The 13,715-nt window shown below is 58.0% G+C and overlaps 1 protein-coding gene across 1 annotated transcript; it reads left to right on the top strand.

The window, feature by feature from the left end:
- The first annotated feature begins 442 nt into the window (after positions 1 to 442).
- Positions 443 to 13,308, top strand: AIF1L (allograft inflammatory factor 1 like). Its single transcript, XM_064171161.1, has 5 exons — positions 443 to 555; positions 5,771 to 5,837; positions 8,644 to 8,685; positions 9,726 to 9,888; positions 11,728 to 13,308. The coding sequence occupies exons 1-5, from the start codon at positions 478 to 480 to the stop codon at positions 11,813 to 11,815; spliced, it is 438 nt and encodes a 145-aa protein (XP_064027231.1). The 5' UTR covers positions 443 to 477; the 3' UTR covers positions 11,816 to 13,308.
- Positions 13,309 to 13,715: the final 407 nt, after the last annotated feature.

The following is a 13,715-nucleotide window of genomic DNA, read 5'->3' as shown; positions in this document are numbered from 1 at the left end:
CTCTAACGGGAACCAGTGCTCGGTACTGGAGCGAGGAGCACAGGGAGGAGGGGTGCAGGGGGTGCTCCTGCCCTGGATCCCCGAGGTGCTGGGTGCCAGGGCAGCTGCTCCCACCCTGACTCTTAGGGGATCCCCACAGTGATGGATGCATGGGGGCATGCTCCAGCTCCGGAGCTGACCCCCGGGGTGCACGGCGGGTTAAAGGGAGCCTGCCCCTTCCCTTCCCGTCGGGGTTCCGGTGGCTTCTTGCTCCCGAACCCCTTCCTCCCTGTTGCTCTTGACCTTGCCAAACCCTGGCGGGGGGCTGCAGCAGTTGCCCCACCCCGGGGAGGGGCGGCCCGGAGCGGGCCGGGCACCATCAGCTGCCCGCTGTGGGCGGCGGGCGGGGCGGGGAAGGGGTTAAGGGTGGGGGCGGAGGGCTCAGCCCGGCCCGGCCCTACTTAAGGCGGCGGCGGGCACCGGAGGGGGTTCGGTGCGATGGCGGCTCCGCGCCGGCCGAGCGGCGGGGGGCTGCGGCGGGCCCCGCAGGACGGGCGGCTGGAGGAGATCAACAAGGTGGGGCTGGGGTCGGGACAACGACGGTTCCCCCCCTCCGCTCCCCGGGAAAGAGTCGAGACTTCGCCGGGCGCAGCCCCGCGGGGACCGGGCGGAAGGCTGCGGGGGGGACAGGGTGGGGATGGGGGTGGGGGTGGTTGAGGTTGAGGCTGCACCGATGGCTGCCGGGGATGGGGGCTGCGGAGAAAGAGGGGAGAAGGCAGGGGCAGGTGGAGCTGCGCCCCCTGCCCTTTGCTTGTGTTTCGCCCGGAGGGAAGTGCGGCTGGAAGAGGCAGCCGGGGGCTCTGCAGCGGGGTCTGCCCCCAGCCCCTCTGCGTGGAGAGGACTTTTGCTCCCTTGGTCCCACTGCGGGGAGGGGTTGTGCCGCCTGTCCCCTCAGCGAGGGAGCAGCTCCTGCCCCCGTCCCTTTTGCAGGGCGAGGTGGCTTTGACTCCTGTCCGCTCTGCGCCGTGAGGTGACTTTGACCTCCGCCTTCACAATCGGGCTGGGTTTGCCACCGTGTGCTCTGCAGGAGACAGTTTTGGCCCCGCTGCGCCTTCTGCAAGGGCGAGAGGCTTTTGCCTCTGCCCCCTCTGCAGTAGGATTTGCTCTCCACTCCCCCCCACAACAGGGTTTGCTCCCCGTCCTCTCCACTCCTGATCTTCTCAGCATCCCACATCCTGGGCAGGTCCAAGAGGCCCTCTGTGTGCTGGGGGATGCTCAGTGCCCAGCTGCCGCCAAAGCCCCTTCGGGAACGTGCTCCAGGAAGAATAGGAACTATTGTTCTCCCCGAGGGCTTCCACCTCCCCTCTGCTGCTCCCAGTGCTTTGGTTTCTGCTCCCTGCAGCGAGGAGTTTCTGCTGCTCGGCAGAGCTGGCTCAGGCCTCTCTGCTTTCCAGTTGTGCCATGTGAATGGGCTGCCCAGGATGGTTGGGTGTCCCACAGGCCCTGGGCAGGGGGAATGGCAGCCCCAGGATTAGTGCAAAGTGCGCTGGGCTTTGTGCCCTTCGTGCTGGGGTCACACAAGGTCCTCTCCTGGAGCTCTGGGCTTGCCCTGTCCCTTGCTTGGCATGAACTGCGGGGGCAGCTCCACTGGCATCCCTCCCAGCCAAGAGCAGTGCAAAGAAGGTTTTAACCTTGAAACCATCAGCAATGAGATTTCTAGGATCACTTCTAGGTGAGGCTGGTGGCTGATGGAGCCTGTGGCACCTTGGAGTTACAGGTGGAGAAACCAAAGATCTGCAGAACAGGAGAGCCTCAGATACGATGGGCTTGTCTTGCCGTGAGAGCCAGTGTGCTCCTCCAGGTGGGGTGAGCTTTGTGTAGGTCACTGGAGAGGGAATTTTGTCATCAGAAACCAGGAGGGGCTGGAAAATGAGTGGGAGAAGAGGTGGTGTAGAGAGCACCTGACAGAAAGGAGCCTTTGCAGCCTGCTGCTGGAAGGTAGGCACGACACACCCTGTGCCAAGCAGACCTGTAGGTGGGTCCACTATGACCTCCATAGCCAAGATAGTGTTGACATTGGGTTGGGAATGAAGCTGGAGCATGATGTACCTGTTACTGCAGCCTCTGGGGACACTGCTGCTGTGCCCTTGCAGTGCCCTGGTGCTGGGGGCTCTTCCTTCTCCCACACAGGACACAGGCTCCTATCTCTCCCCTCCACGGCCATCACTTCGGGCAGCCTTTGTCCAGGTGAAGCTTGGATGACAAAAATAACCCAAGCTACACAACATCCCCCTCGAGGAGGAGGTAGGAGCTGCATGTTTTGCTCCCCGCTGCCTTGGCTCTGTGCTAGGAGAGGGGGGGGTCGGAGCAGGCAGGAGCGAGGCTGCACACAGCACAGGTAGTGACAGCCCACGGGTGCTGAGCTCCACTCGTGGCTCTGGGCAGCAAACCTCACGCTGCTGAGCTTTGCTCAGTCTGCCAGCTCTGCCTGGAGGCTGGGGGGGGATGTTTGCTGTGAGCAGAGGGATGCTGAGCTCCTGTTGTGGCTCTGGGCAGCAAACCTCACGCTGCTGAGCTTTGCTCAGTCTGCCAGCTCTGCCTGGTGGCTGGGGGGGAATGTTTGCTGTGAGCAGAGGTGCGGTGAAGCAGCTCACACTTCCCTCTGATATGTAAACCTGGGCTGATACTGTGGCTGCAGTCAGGGAGGGGGTTCCCGAGCCCTGAAGAGCCTCAGGGCTGCAAACCCAGTGAAGTGCTCCCGGTAAAACCAATCAGGCCAAATTCCTCTCAGGCTTAATCTCATTGTCTCATCCTAGCATTTAGCTTCATCCCAGCCCTGTTTTCCTGGCTCGGTTCTACCCCAGAGCTCTCCAAGGGATAAGGGTCTTTGGCAGCCTGCATCCTGAGTGCACATGTGCTGCCGAAGGACAGCTGAGTCCCGTGATGGAATTCTCTTTCTAGCCTGCATCCCTCCTCTGGGATGCCCTTTTGGCCGCTCCTCTCTTCCCGGGGAACGGCAATCACATCCTTCAGCCTCGTGCACCAAGGTGGCAACTTTAATCCAGCACAGATTAACTTCAAACTAATTTTACCCTCTAATGTGCTGGGCTGCAGGGAGGAATTTGGCTCATGGGAGAGCAGCTGCCTGCTTCTGACACTGCAGTAGTTAATGATTACTGGAATCACCTCCCAGGGCAAGCAGTGGGACCTACACTGGATGGTTTTAAGACTCAGCTTGACAAGCTACCTCATTTCAACTCCACCATCAGCTAGGAAGGCTGGGCTGGATGATGCTTGGGGTCCCTCCTAACCTGGCATTCTGTGATTCTCCCACCCAGGGCAACCCCTCAGCCCCTTCCCAGCTCCAGCAGGTAGGGTTGGCTGGTGCTGAGCACTGTGACAGCCCCACGAGAGCTTGACCCGCTGGCTGGAGCAGCGTTTTGGGGCAGGGAGGAAGGACCTGGCTGTGCTCAGTTGGCTCCCAGGTAGCTGGGCCCTGCGTGGATGGGTTGATTGGCTTAGGAAGGTCTCCGTGCCCAGGAGAGGCTGCCGAGGGCAGGAGTGGGGGAGAGGCTCGGGGCTGCTTAAGCACTTCTCAAAAATAGAACATGGCCCTGAAAATGGAAGCTGTAGCAAGGGGCTGGAGGAGGAACTTGAGGCACTGAGGCTGGGGCTGAGTCACTGGCCCTGGGGACTGGATTCCAGCGCTATTGTGTGAGCCTTATCACAGCCCCAGCCTGCCTGGGCACAATCTGGAGGGGGAATGCCTTTGGAATGTGCTCTGCTCTTGCTTCCTTTGCTCTAGAGCAAGGCTGTGATGCTGGTGGGCTGCCCAGTTCCTCTCCAGTTGAAATGCTGGGTCCTTGGTGTGTGCATGATGTCACCCAGCTGCCAGGGGCTGCTGGACCCTTGGGCACACATCTCTCAGCTATCCTTTGTGGATGTAGCATTCCCTTTGGTCTTCCCAATGATTTGGGTGGGAAGGGGCCTTTAAAGCTGGTCTAGCCCAACCCTTCTGGAGTCAGCAGGAACAACTTCAACTAGAACCAGTTGCTCAGAGCTCCATCCAACCTGACTTGGAATGGTTTCAGAGCTGGGACATCTTCCACCTCCCTGGGCAGCCTGGGCCAGTGTCTCACTACCCTCAGTGTGGGAAAAATTCTTTAGTTCAAATCTTCTCTCTCAATTTGTTTGTGCTGCTTCTTGCTCAGGAGGAATGTGCTGTGCTCTCACTTCCCCTGTCCTGCTGGCAGGTGCAAGCTGCCTGCTGCTTCTGCAGGGCAGGAATGAGGCTGTGACCTGGTGGCCAGGAGCTGCTCTGGGCCTGTTTTGGTTCTCAGTGATGTTTGGCAAGTTCCTTCTACAGAGGCTATTCGGGGCAGTAGGTAACACCACTCTGCTCTCTGGTGACTGCTGCTGCTGGCTCTCAAAGCTGAATTGGGCTCTTTGTGCTGGGCTGGCAAATGATACCCCTGGGTAGAAATCACTGAGATAAATGAAATGGAGCTGGCAAAGGAGAGCAAAAGAAGGAACTGGGAATGCTGCTTTCACCACAGCTCTCAACTTGAGCTGGTGTCCATGGTGATAAGGGAAGTCTGTGTCATGCTGCTCTAGTGGGTATGGTGTCTGGTGTCCCATCGGGAGTTTGTGAGATAGGAGGGGGTGACAGCCACCTCTGTCCTGCAGGGCTGTGAAGCCTAAGTCCAGCTGCAGATAAAAGCAGCACTTAAGTGACAGTGAAGGTCTGAGGCATTTGGACTCCCTGGGCAGGCCCAGGTTCCACTGTCCAGGCAAGGATGGAAGGGGCAGCTCCAGGAGCGTGGGCTGCAGGGTCCAGGGTGGCAGGCAGTGAGCAAACAGGAAAGGCTCAGGGCTGGCTGTGGCAGCAGGACCCAGGAATTGGAGCTGGCCCAGCAGCCAGCCTGGCACAGCTCATCACACCTGGTGCCCAGGGGCCTGCAGATGTGGCTTCTTCGGGTTGGGGGGGGGGTGGCCTCATGAGTCACGAGTGAAGCTGCCCCACTCTTCTGGTGGCCCTGGAGACCTTGGTCCCGTGGTAACCCACTCCTGCCTGCCCCCTGAGCATGCAAGGTGGTGAGGAACAGGAGCAGGGAACAGCTCAGGGTGGAGGCTGGTGCTGGCCAGGCCGTGCAGCAGCAGTGCAGATGTTAATGATTTCTGCCCTGAGGAATTCGGAGCTGTTGCTGAGCACAGATGGAGTCTTTAAGCTGTGCTGGGCTCGCCAGAGCCGGGCAGGGACGGGAGCAGGACCCTGCTGCTCCCAGCTTGAGGGGGTGTTGCTGGCAGGGCAAAGTGGTGGAGCTGGCTCTGCAGGCTCTGCTCTGCTCTCCCAGCTACCTGAAGGGTTTCGAGGTGAGGCCAGGGACAAGTGCTTAGAAGTGAGCCAGGGTTTCCCCTCCAGCCTGAGCAGGGTAGGAGGGAAAACGGATCGATGGCCTGAGAGAGTGGGAGCCTGCTCCTTCCCCAGGCACTTGTCCTCTGCCGGGTGCAGGACGTTCTGCAGCCCTCAGCTGCTCTGCTTGCCAGGCCTCTGGGTTTACGCAGGAGGTGGAGATCTGAGATCAAAGTGCTCTTCTGCAAGGCCAGGAGCCCTTGCTGCCAGCAGGGGCTGGACCCATGTGCTGCACACGCCCGAGCGGAGATCTGAGGAGCTGAAACCGGGGGGGAGCAAGGAGAGAGGCTCTGATGCTGTTATCCAGGCACATGGGCTCCAGCCTTCCCCTCCAGCTGCTGGTGAGACTCTTTTTGTGCTTTCCCTTGTCTGTTTTAGGAGTTTCTCTGTGACCCAAAGTTCAGTGATGAAGAAGATCTGGAGGAGAAGTTGGCAGTGTTCAAAGGTGAGAAGTGGAGAAGTTCCCTGTCCTTTCAGCCTGACTATTTGCTCTGAACTGATTCTTCCCTCAGCACTTGGATCTCACCATCCTGAGCTACTCTGCCAAGTCCAGGTGACTGAGCTGGAATGGATGCTTCCCCCTTGCTTGTCAACCCTGTGAAGCTCCCTGGGGAGGTGGTTTTCTTTGTGCTTCCCTGACTGGCAAGGCAGGGACAGGTCACCCTGCAGACAAAACCTGCTGCCTGGGCAAACCCCTGGGGAGCAGCCAAGGAGGATGGCTTCTGTCTGGATACCTGGCCAAGGCAGCTGTAAAGTGGATGGTGCAGGAGCTGGGCTCTCCTCAGTGAGCAGGAGGATGACTTCCCACACAGCAGAGGTCTCAGCTGCTTCCTGAAAGATCTGGGGAGCTTTCTGTCCCCAAAGGTTTCTTCAGTCCGATGTGGTCCTTCCCAAACCCCTCTGCACTGGGGGCAGCAGCAGTTGGATGTTGCTGGTCCTGGTCAGCAGATCTGGGGCTTAGGTTTGGGCCATTTGCTGGGATGGAGGATATGGAAACAGCTCAGAAGCAGTGGGGCTTGCCCCCAGAGGGCTTACAGGACAGGAGTGGGCAGGGCTGTTTCCTTCCAAGCGATGGCTGAAGGCAGCTGAGAAGGCTTCTGTGCCACTATGCCCTCCAGATCTGTCCTCAGCTTGGCTCTGGCCAGGTGCCCTGGCCCTGCCCTGGCTTCCCTTGCAGGTGCTGCTGGCTTTGTCCCTTTGAATTCTGGTTTTGCAGCCCAGCGTGGCCAAAGCTGCCCGGGACAGCTCTGTGATGCTTACCCTGCTGGGCACAGAGGAGCTCCTGTGCTCCCCATGCTTTCCTCCTGCTGCCCTTTGTGCAGCTTTGGCTTTTGGCTGCGGCTCCAAATTGTTTTTCCCATCACAATTGGGGCTCTTCAAACATTGCAACTGGAGGTCACAGGCACAGAGTTCCCTGTAACGAGAGCCTTTGGCATCTCCTCCTGCTGCCTCCTGAGTTTGCCTCCCTAGCCTGCCCTGCTCTCCAACGCCTCCCCCAACAATCAGCTCATTGTGTGGTGATGGGGGGGGGAGCATTTTCTTCTCTGCCCTCCTCCCCCAGCCCGGGGAGCCCCTGGGCAGTGTTTGTGTAAGTGCATTTGTGAGGGGAGGGCCCAGACTTGGTTTTGCCTCCCCAAGTCCCTGCAGCTGGGCCGGGAGGGAAGGCTGAATGTGCGAGGCGTGGAGCAGGGCGGTGTGAAGCTGCCTCTGTTCTCAGTGCTTTTGGCTGGCTGTCAGCTGAGAAGAAAAGACAACATGAGCTGGGCACGGGCTGGGCTGTGTCCCTGAGCACATGCTGGGCTGCCTGACCCCTGCCCAGGGCTGTGGCAGTTCATCTGAGCAAGGTCACCACGGTGGGGCAGAGCCAGTTGCCCATGGAGCATGGCTTTGGCCCCAGAGCACAGGTGTGACAGCTCCAATTCCATCTAGAATCGGTTGCATAATGCTTGAAGGGAGACATTTATTCCTGTCTGAAGCATGAGCAGGCTTGGTTTGTACATGGAACTCTCACCGGTCTGTCCTGGGCAGCTCATGACAGCAGTAATCCACCAGCTGAGACCTTGGTGAAGACATGCCAGCCACTCCTGCCACCAGCCCACTTATCCCAGGCCTCTCCTGCAGAAACACCAGCCCTGGGAAGCCTCTGATGTGTGAAATATTCCCTTTGGCTCCTTACATTAGCCTGCCACTTCTCTGTTCACACTCACCTGCTTGCTGGTGTCCCTGGAGCAAAGGGAGAAGGACTTTTCCCTCTGGGGAAAGGAGCAGCCTGGGAGCTCTTGCTCGAGTCCTCCAAGGCCGCTCTGGGGAGTGCTGGCTGCAGGGCAAGTGGAGGCTTCTCCAGCTCAGGGGAGCTGGATGGTGGCAGCAGGCATCTTGCTCATCTCATTTATCAGAGCTGAGCTGCTGGGGGGCCCCTGCAGTGCTAGGAGCTGTGCTGCCTGTCAGACAAATCCTTGCCTGAAGAGCTTAAAGTCTAAATGAGGAACAGCCAGCAGGGGAGGAGGGCAGGAGCCACACAGGTGTGCCACTGAGAGGGGCATGAGCAGCACAGGGCTGCAACCCTCCTTTCTCTAGCTAAAATCCACGTGGAAGTGCCCATCTCTGCCCTGCACAGCCAGCCAGACCTTGGGCAGGCTCTGCCTTGCCCGGCAGGTGCTGGAGCTGCCCAGTTCAGCAGCGCCTGGCAGCAGGCTGGAAGGGCAAGCGACTCGCTGCAGTGTGACTGCTCCTAGGCATGCCCTTGGCTTTGCCCTCTTGCTGTGGTCCTTGAGCTTATCTCCTGGCAGGTGCTGTTCTGGGAGCACAGCACAGAGTTGGGAGGACTGCAGAGCCTGTCCCTTGCTATTGCAGGCAACTACGTCATCTAATCGCTCTCCTAATCCGATCAAGCTTCATCTTGGAAGTGCTCAGGGTTTTGTTTTCCTTGCTACTCCTTCTGCGAGGCTGTTCCCGAGCTTTGTTTTTCTGGCTGGAAGCCTTTTAAGGCTCTCCATGGCTGGCTGATACCTTGTTCTCATGCCAGTGTTTGCCTTCAGCTTAAATGAAAAGCAGCCACAATTAAAGAGCACTTTAACTCTAGAGCCCTGGAGTTGAGATGAGGTCGCTAAAGCCAGGGCTTGAGCTGTCCTCCCTCTCTGAACTCTTTGCACTCAGCAGTGTATCAATCTCACCCCCGTGGCCTTTGTCTCCTTGCCCTAAGCAGTCAGCCCTGCTCTGGAGTCCTGCTAACCTGCCTCTGTCTCTTGCAGAGAAGTACATGGAGTTTGACCTGAACAACCAAGGAGAGATTGGTGAGTGCCCCAGGGGTGCTGGTGCTGGGCTGGCAGAGCAACAGGCTGCTGAGGTGGTGTCCTTCTGCTGTTCCCCTGCACTGCTGTTGCTGGGGGCTTCTCCTGTGCCCAGCCTCCCTGGGATCCTGATGCCCAGCCAGGGGCTTCCTTGGTTCACCAGCCTCTGCCTCTCAGGCTCTTCTCTCCTCCTACAAGACTAAAGCTCTTCTTAGTCTGGTTCTCCTCCTAACTCTTTGCTTAGCTCCTTCTCTCCTTCTCTTTCTGCTCCAAATGCCTTTCTTTTCCTTTTGACATCCCCTCCTGTCTCTTCCAAGAGCACCTTCTCAGTCCCCAGAGGGCTTGGACAGTCCTGGGATCTGCCTGGCTTGAGGCAGCAGCTGTAGAAAACCATGAGCACTTGGAGAGCAGCTCTTTGCTTTGCTGAGAGCAGGGTGGAGGGAAGCAGAGGGCTTGGACATGAGTCTGGCTGAGCAAGCCCCAGTTATGTAAGGATCCAACCTTCTGCAGGCCTGGAGCTGACACTGGAGTGCAGCCGCATCTGCTCTGCCCTTCCAGCAGGCTGCTGCCTCCCTCCCCTCCTCCAGTCCTGGAGATGAAGTAAAGCCTGTGGGGAGCTGGAGGAGGCCTGGCTCAGGGCTGGTCTGGTGTTTCCTGGAGGGAAGGGGCCACAGCAGGTGACAGCAATGGAAGGAAGTGGCCTGTGGTGATGGGCAGGGGCACCCCTCCTCACAGCCTCTCTGCCTGCAGCTTTAACCCTTGCATGGCCTCCCTCCTGCCTGGCCTTGGGACCCTTGGCACCATGCTCTGGGCTGGTGAAGGGCCCCCACGTCTGCCCCTCCTGTGTGGGTGTGTGGAGCTGCACTCGTGGGCAGTGCTGCTCTGTGCTGGGCAGTACCTCACTGGGCTATACTGGAAGGCTTCTGGCTTTCAGCAGCAGCTTAATGCCACCAGCCCCTGGGTCCCCAGATGAAATGGTCTGAGGCAGGGGACTCTGTCCCTAGGGTCACCTCTCAACAGCACCAATTGCCTTGCTCTTGCAGACCTGATGTCTGTCAAAAGGATGATGGAGAAGATGGGAGCCCCGAAGACCCACCTGGAGCTGAAGAAGATGATCTCCGAGGTGACTGGAGGGGTTAGTGAGACCATCTCCTACCAGGACTTCGTCAACGTGATGCTGGGGAAGCGCTCTGCAGTGCTCAAACTGTGAGTGGCAGGGCAGGGGGAGGCAGCAGCTGTGTGTGCTGTGTCCGTGGAGGGGGGATGGGGACCCTTGTGCAGGGGGAGTTTGCAGGGAGACAGAAACACAGCAACACACAGGTTGGCAAAGCCCTCAGGAGCACCAAGCCCAGCCTAGAACCCTACCCTACAAGAGTCACCTTAAACCATAGCCCCAAGCACCACATCCAAACCACCCTGAAACACACCCAGGCTGAGTGACTCCAGCACCTCCCTGGGCAGCTCATTCCAGTCTCTGACCACTCTCTGCATGCAAAACTCTTTCCTAATGTCCAGTCTAAACCTCCCCAGCCTCATCTTGAGGCCATTCCCCTTGTTCTGTCTCCAGTTACCTGTGAGAAGAGCCCAGAGCAGCCTCTCCACAATGTCCCTTCAGGTAGAGACACGAGGGAGCAGCAGCAGCCCATGCCTGGGCTGAGCAGTGGCCAGTGCTGGCAGTGGCACTGCCTGCTGTGTGTTGGCACAAGGCTTCTTCCAACAGGATCCATGTGGAGTGATTCTTCCCCCTCCCTAGGGAGTGCAGGCACCCAGCACCGCGGCACTTCTGCCCAGCTCCTCCCCTGGGCTGCTGCTGGCTCTGGGGGCTTCCGTGGTGAATGGTGGCAGGAGTGGAGTGCTGAGTGATGGTCCTGCCAACAGCAGCAGTGCTGCCTCCTGTTTCCCACAGGATGCTCCCTCCCTGCCTGGCACTGGAGAGACAGGCAGGAGATGAGAGAGGACACATGCTGGAAACAGCTGGCTGGTGCCTGGAGAGGTTTGCAGCAGTGCAGGCTGCCAGCACCAGCCTCCCACGGCCCCCTCTGCCCTCCCAGCAGGGCTCTGAAAGTCCTGCTCTAACAAATGGCTTCCCAGCACTTGCTTGGCTCCATCTGCACCCTACTGGAGCTTGGCTTTGCTTTTGCCAGCTGCAGAGCTGGCCTTGCTTTTGTGCTTGGAACCACTATGAATAGGAGCTGCTGCTCTCCATCCTCCTTGCCCCCTTCCAAGGGCAGCTTTAGAATCCCAGCCAGCTCTCAAGGCAGACTGGGAGGAAGGATCCTGCTCATGTGGTCCCTGCAGGCCAGTGCCTGCTTGCTGGTGATGAGCCTGTCCCCACTGAGTCCCTGTCCCTGTGCTGGGATGCTGCTTTCCAAGCACTCCCTGCTGCTCCTGTCTCAGTATCTGTCCCATATCTTCCAACTTTCCTTCCAGCCGCAGCAGCTTTCCCAGATGGGTCCCTCCCTTTGCTAACAGACACCCCAGTGCTTGCTGGACTCCTTGGAGCAGGAGCAGAGATGTAAACCTCATGCCCAGAGCAGCACAGCCCTTTGATCCGGCGTGGCAGGCAGCATTCCCTGCGTGGCTGCAGTCCCCGGGGAGGAAGAACCTGCTAATGGCTGCAAAATGCTTGGGATTCTTCTAGCCAGTGCCTTGCTCCTCTGCCCTGGCTCTGGCTGCTGTTGCTTGCATGCTGCTGGCTTTGGAATGCTGTGCACAAGCTGGGCCAGGGACTCTCTGCTTGGCCAGCAGCCTGTGCCCGCGGGGCTGGGAGGTGCTAATCCTCTGGGCTTGGAGAGGAAAAGCGGCAGAGGCTTTGGAAACCTGCTCCCGTAAGCTGCGGGGAAAGCAGAGCTGCCTGCCAGGCTGGCAGCACTGCCCTCTGATGGCTTTCTCTCCTCTGCTAATTATGGGATGCCCTTTGCAGAGGAGGCAGATGCTATTTTTCAGCAGGTAAGCTAAGCCAGTGCTTAGGCAGGGAAGATTTGGCAGCGATGGCCAAGGATGCTTCCTGCTGCTCTCACTGGTGATCTCTGCTGTGTTTTGCAGGGTGATGATGTTTGAAGGCAAAGCCAACGAGAACAACCCAAAACCTTCTGGCCCACCTCCAGAGAGAGACATCTCCAGCCTGCCCTGAGGGGGCCAGCTGAGCCACTGGCACGGTTTGCTTTGCTGCTCTGTAGCGGAGGTTTCCTGTGCTTTGTTACTCTTTCCCGTGGACAGTCTCAGTTCTCACTAACCTGCCTTAGAGGAACACCAAGGGAAGCTGGAGCCCCCCAGCTGGTGGCTGTCTGCTCTGCTGCAGCCCTTAGCTGACTCCACTTGTTAGAAGCTGTAGCACCAATTGCAGTGAGACCCCCAAAAAGCAACCCTGTGATCCTGCTCTTTCCTCTGCCTCTCCTGCACCTCCCAGGCCAGGAGCTGCTTTCCGGCCAGTGGATGGACTGGGAGCTGTGCCTGTCCCAGCAGGCTCCCAAAGGGCCTTGCTGCCAGCCACGGAGTGTTTCTATGGCAAAGCCCCCGACAGCAGCTTCCTGGGTGCAAACAACCAAGTGCCTTCTCTGCTCTGCCCTGCACTCCTGACTCTGGACTAGCTCTTCCCCTCCTGACCTCACCAAAACAGCAGCTGGGCTCTCAGCTTTGTGGCCTCGGTGTGTGCTAGGTGAACGTGGGCAGGGAGCTCTGCCTGCAGGAGCTGAGTGTGGAGGTGGACCTGGCTGCCTGCAGGGATAGCTCTGGCTGCTCCCTGGGGGCATCCTGCAGACAGACTTTGGTGGGTCCAACACCATCCTCTGCAAGTGAGGATGGCTAAAACCACCTTAGGTGGTTAAAGCCACCTTGGGGGCCTCCTTCCTGACCTGGATCCAGTGAGGAGCATCACCTCTGAACAGTTCTGTTCAGCAGATTAGACCTCCCTGTGGCCTCTGGGGACAGCTGCATCAGCCAGGACCCCCTCAGGGCTTCCAGGAGAACCCCATGGGCTTAGATCTGTCCATTGAGTGCAGAAAGAAGCCTGCTGTGATGCCTCTGAAGCCCTTGGGGGAGCCTAGGAGATGTCAAACCCCCAGCTGAAGAGGAGCTGGGTGACTAAACTGAGCCCTGCCAGAGCAGTTTGCAGAGCATCTCTCCTCAGACAGCTGCTCTGTCCCTCTGAGTTCTGCAGCCCTCCTGGCATGTTTCAGCGTGGTCCTCTGAGGCTATTGAAGTTTCCCTGGTGGAGAAGCCCTCAGGTTTGCAACAGGAGAATGGCTCCAAGCATGGGTGTGAGCTGGGATCCAACTGCAGCCAGAGCTGTGCTAGCCATGCTCTTGCTGTGGTGGTTCTTGCTCCACACAACTTCTGGAATCCAGATGTTTGCTCTTTGCCCTCTCCCCCTGCTCTTTTCTTACATGTTCTTGACAGCTTTTTAACTTCTTTTAATCATGGTTTAATAAGCTTTTAAAGGAGATACAGCTGATTAACTCCACTGGTTGTTCCTGCCAAAGGCTGCACTTCTACATAACAGAACCAGAAGCATTCCAACTACTGTTTGCATGAAAACCAAAACTGTAATGGAAGAGAGAGGAAAAAAAAGCTCAGCAGCAGCAGCAGTCTGCTTTCAGGACTGAAAATAAACCTTCTGAAGCTACACCATGTGTCTGTGTGTTCAGCTGAGCCCCTCTGAAGCTCGCTCCAGAGGATTGGTTGCAGATTAAGTGAGCTGGTTCCCAACTCTGTTAATGTAAACCCTTAAATAGATCCTCGAGCTAGGCCTGGGCTGCCTTGGTCTGATCTCTATCTGGCTGCACGCTGTGGGGGGTGTGCTAGGAAAGGCAGAGGTCACCCAAAAGCTGTCGTTTCTCCTGGCTTGCCTGGAAGGAAGCAGGTGGTGGAGCTTGTTTTAAGGAAGAACTTGTTTATCAAGAGCAGACACTTTTGTAATCCTGCTCTTGAAAAAGGCTTTTTACCCACTCCCCCCCCCCATCTTCTCAGCTTTTGAGGCAATTGCCTGAGGTTCTTGTCTGATTTGAGTTATCAAACTGGAGAGCAGGCTTCCT

This window comes from Pogoniulus pusillus, chromosome 35 (genome assembly GCF_015220805.1).
Source record: "Pogoniulus pusillus isolate bPogPus1 chromosome 35, bPogPus1.pri, whole genome shotgun sequence".
NCBI lineage: Eukaryota > Metazoa > Chordata > Aves > Piciformes > Lybiidae > Pogoniulus > Pogoniulus pusillus.
Note: the sequence above shows the minus strand (reverse complement) of the source record. Positions and strands in the feature narration are given on the sequence as shown.

Bases quoted from the DNA above. Each gene is read 5' to 3' on its own strand.
- AIF1L (XM_064171161.1), top strand. From the start codon at position 478: ATGGCGGCTCCGCGCCGGCCGAGCGGCGGGGGGCTGCGGCGGGCCCCG. The intron at 5,838-8,643 runs GTGAGAAGTGGA...TGTCTCTTGCAG, and splicing joins GAAGTTGGCAGTGTTCAAAG to AGAAGTACATGGAGTTTGAC. The intron at 9,889-11,727 runs GTGAGTGGCAGG...TGTGTTTTGCAG, and splicing joins CGCTCTGCAGTGCTCAAACT to GGTGATGATGTTTGAAGGCA.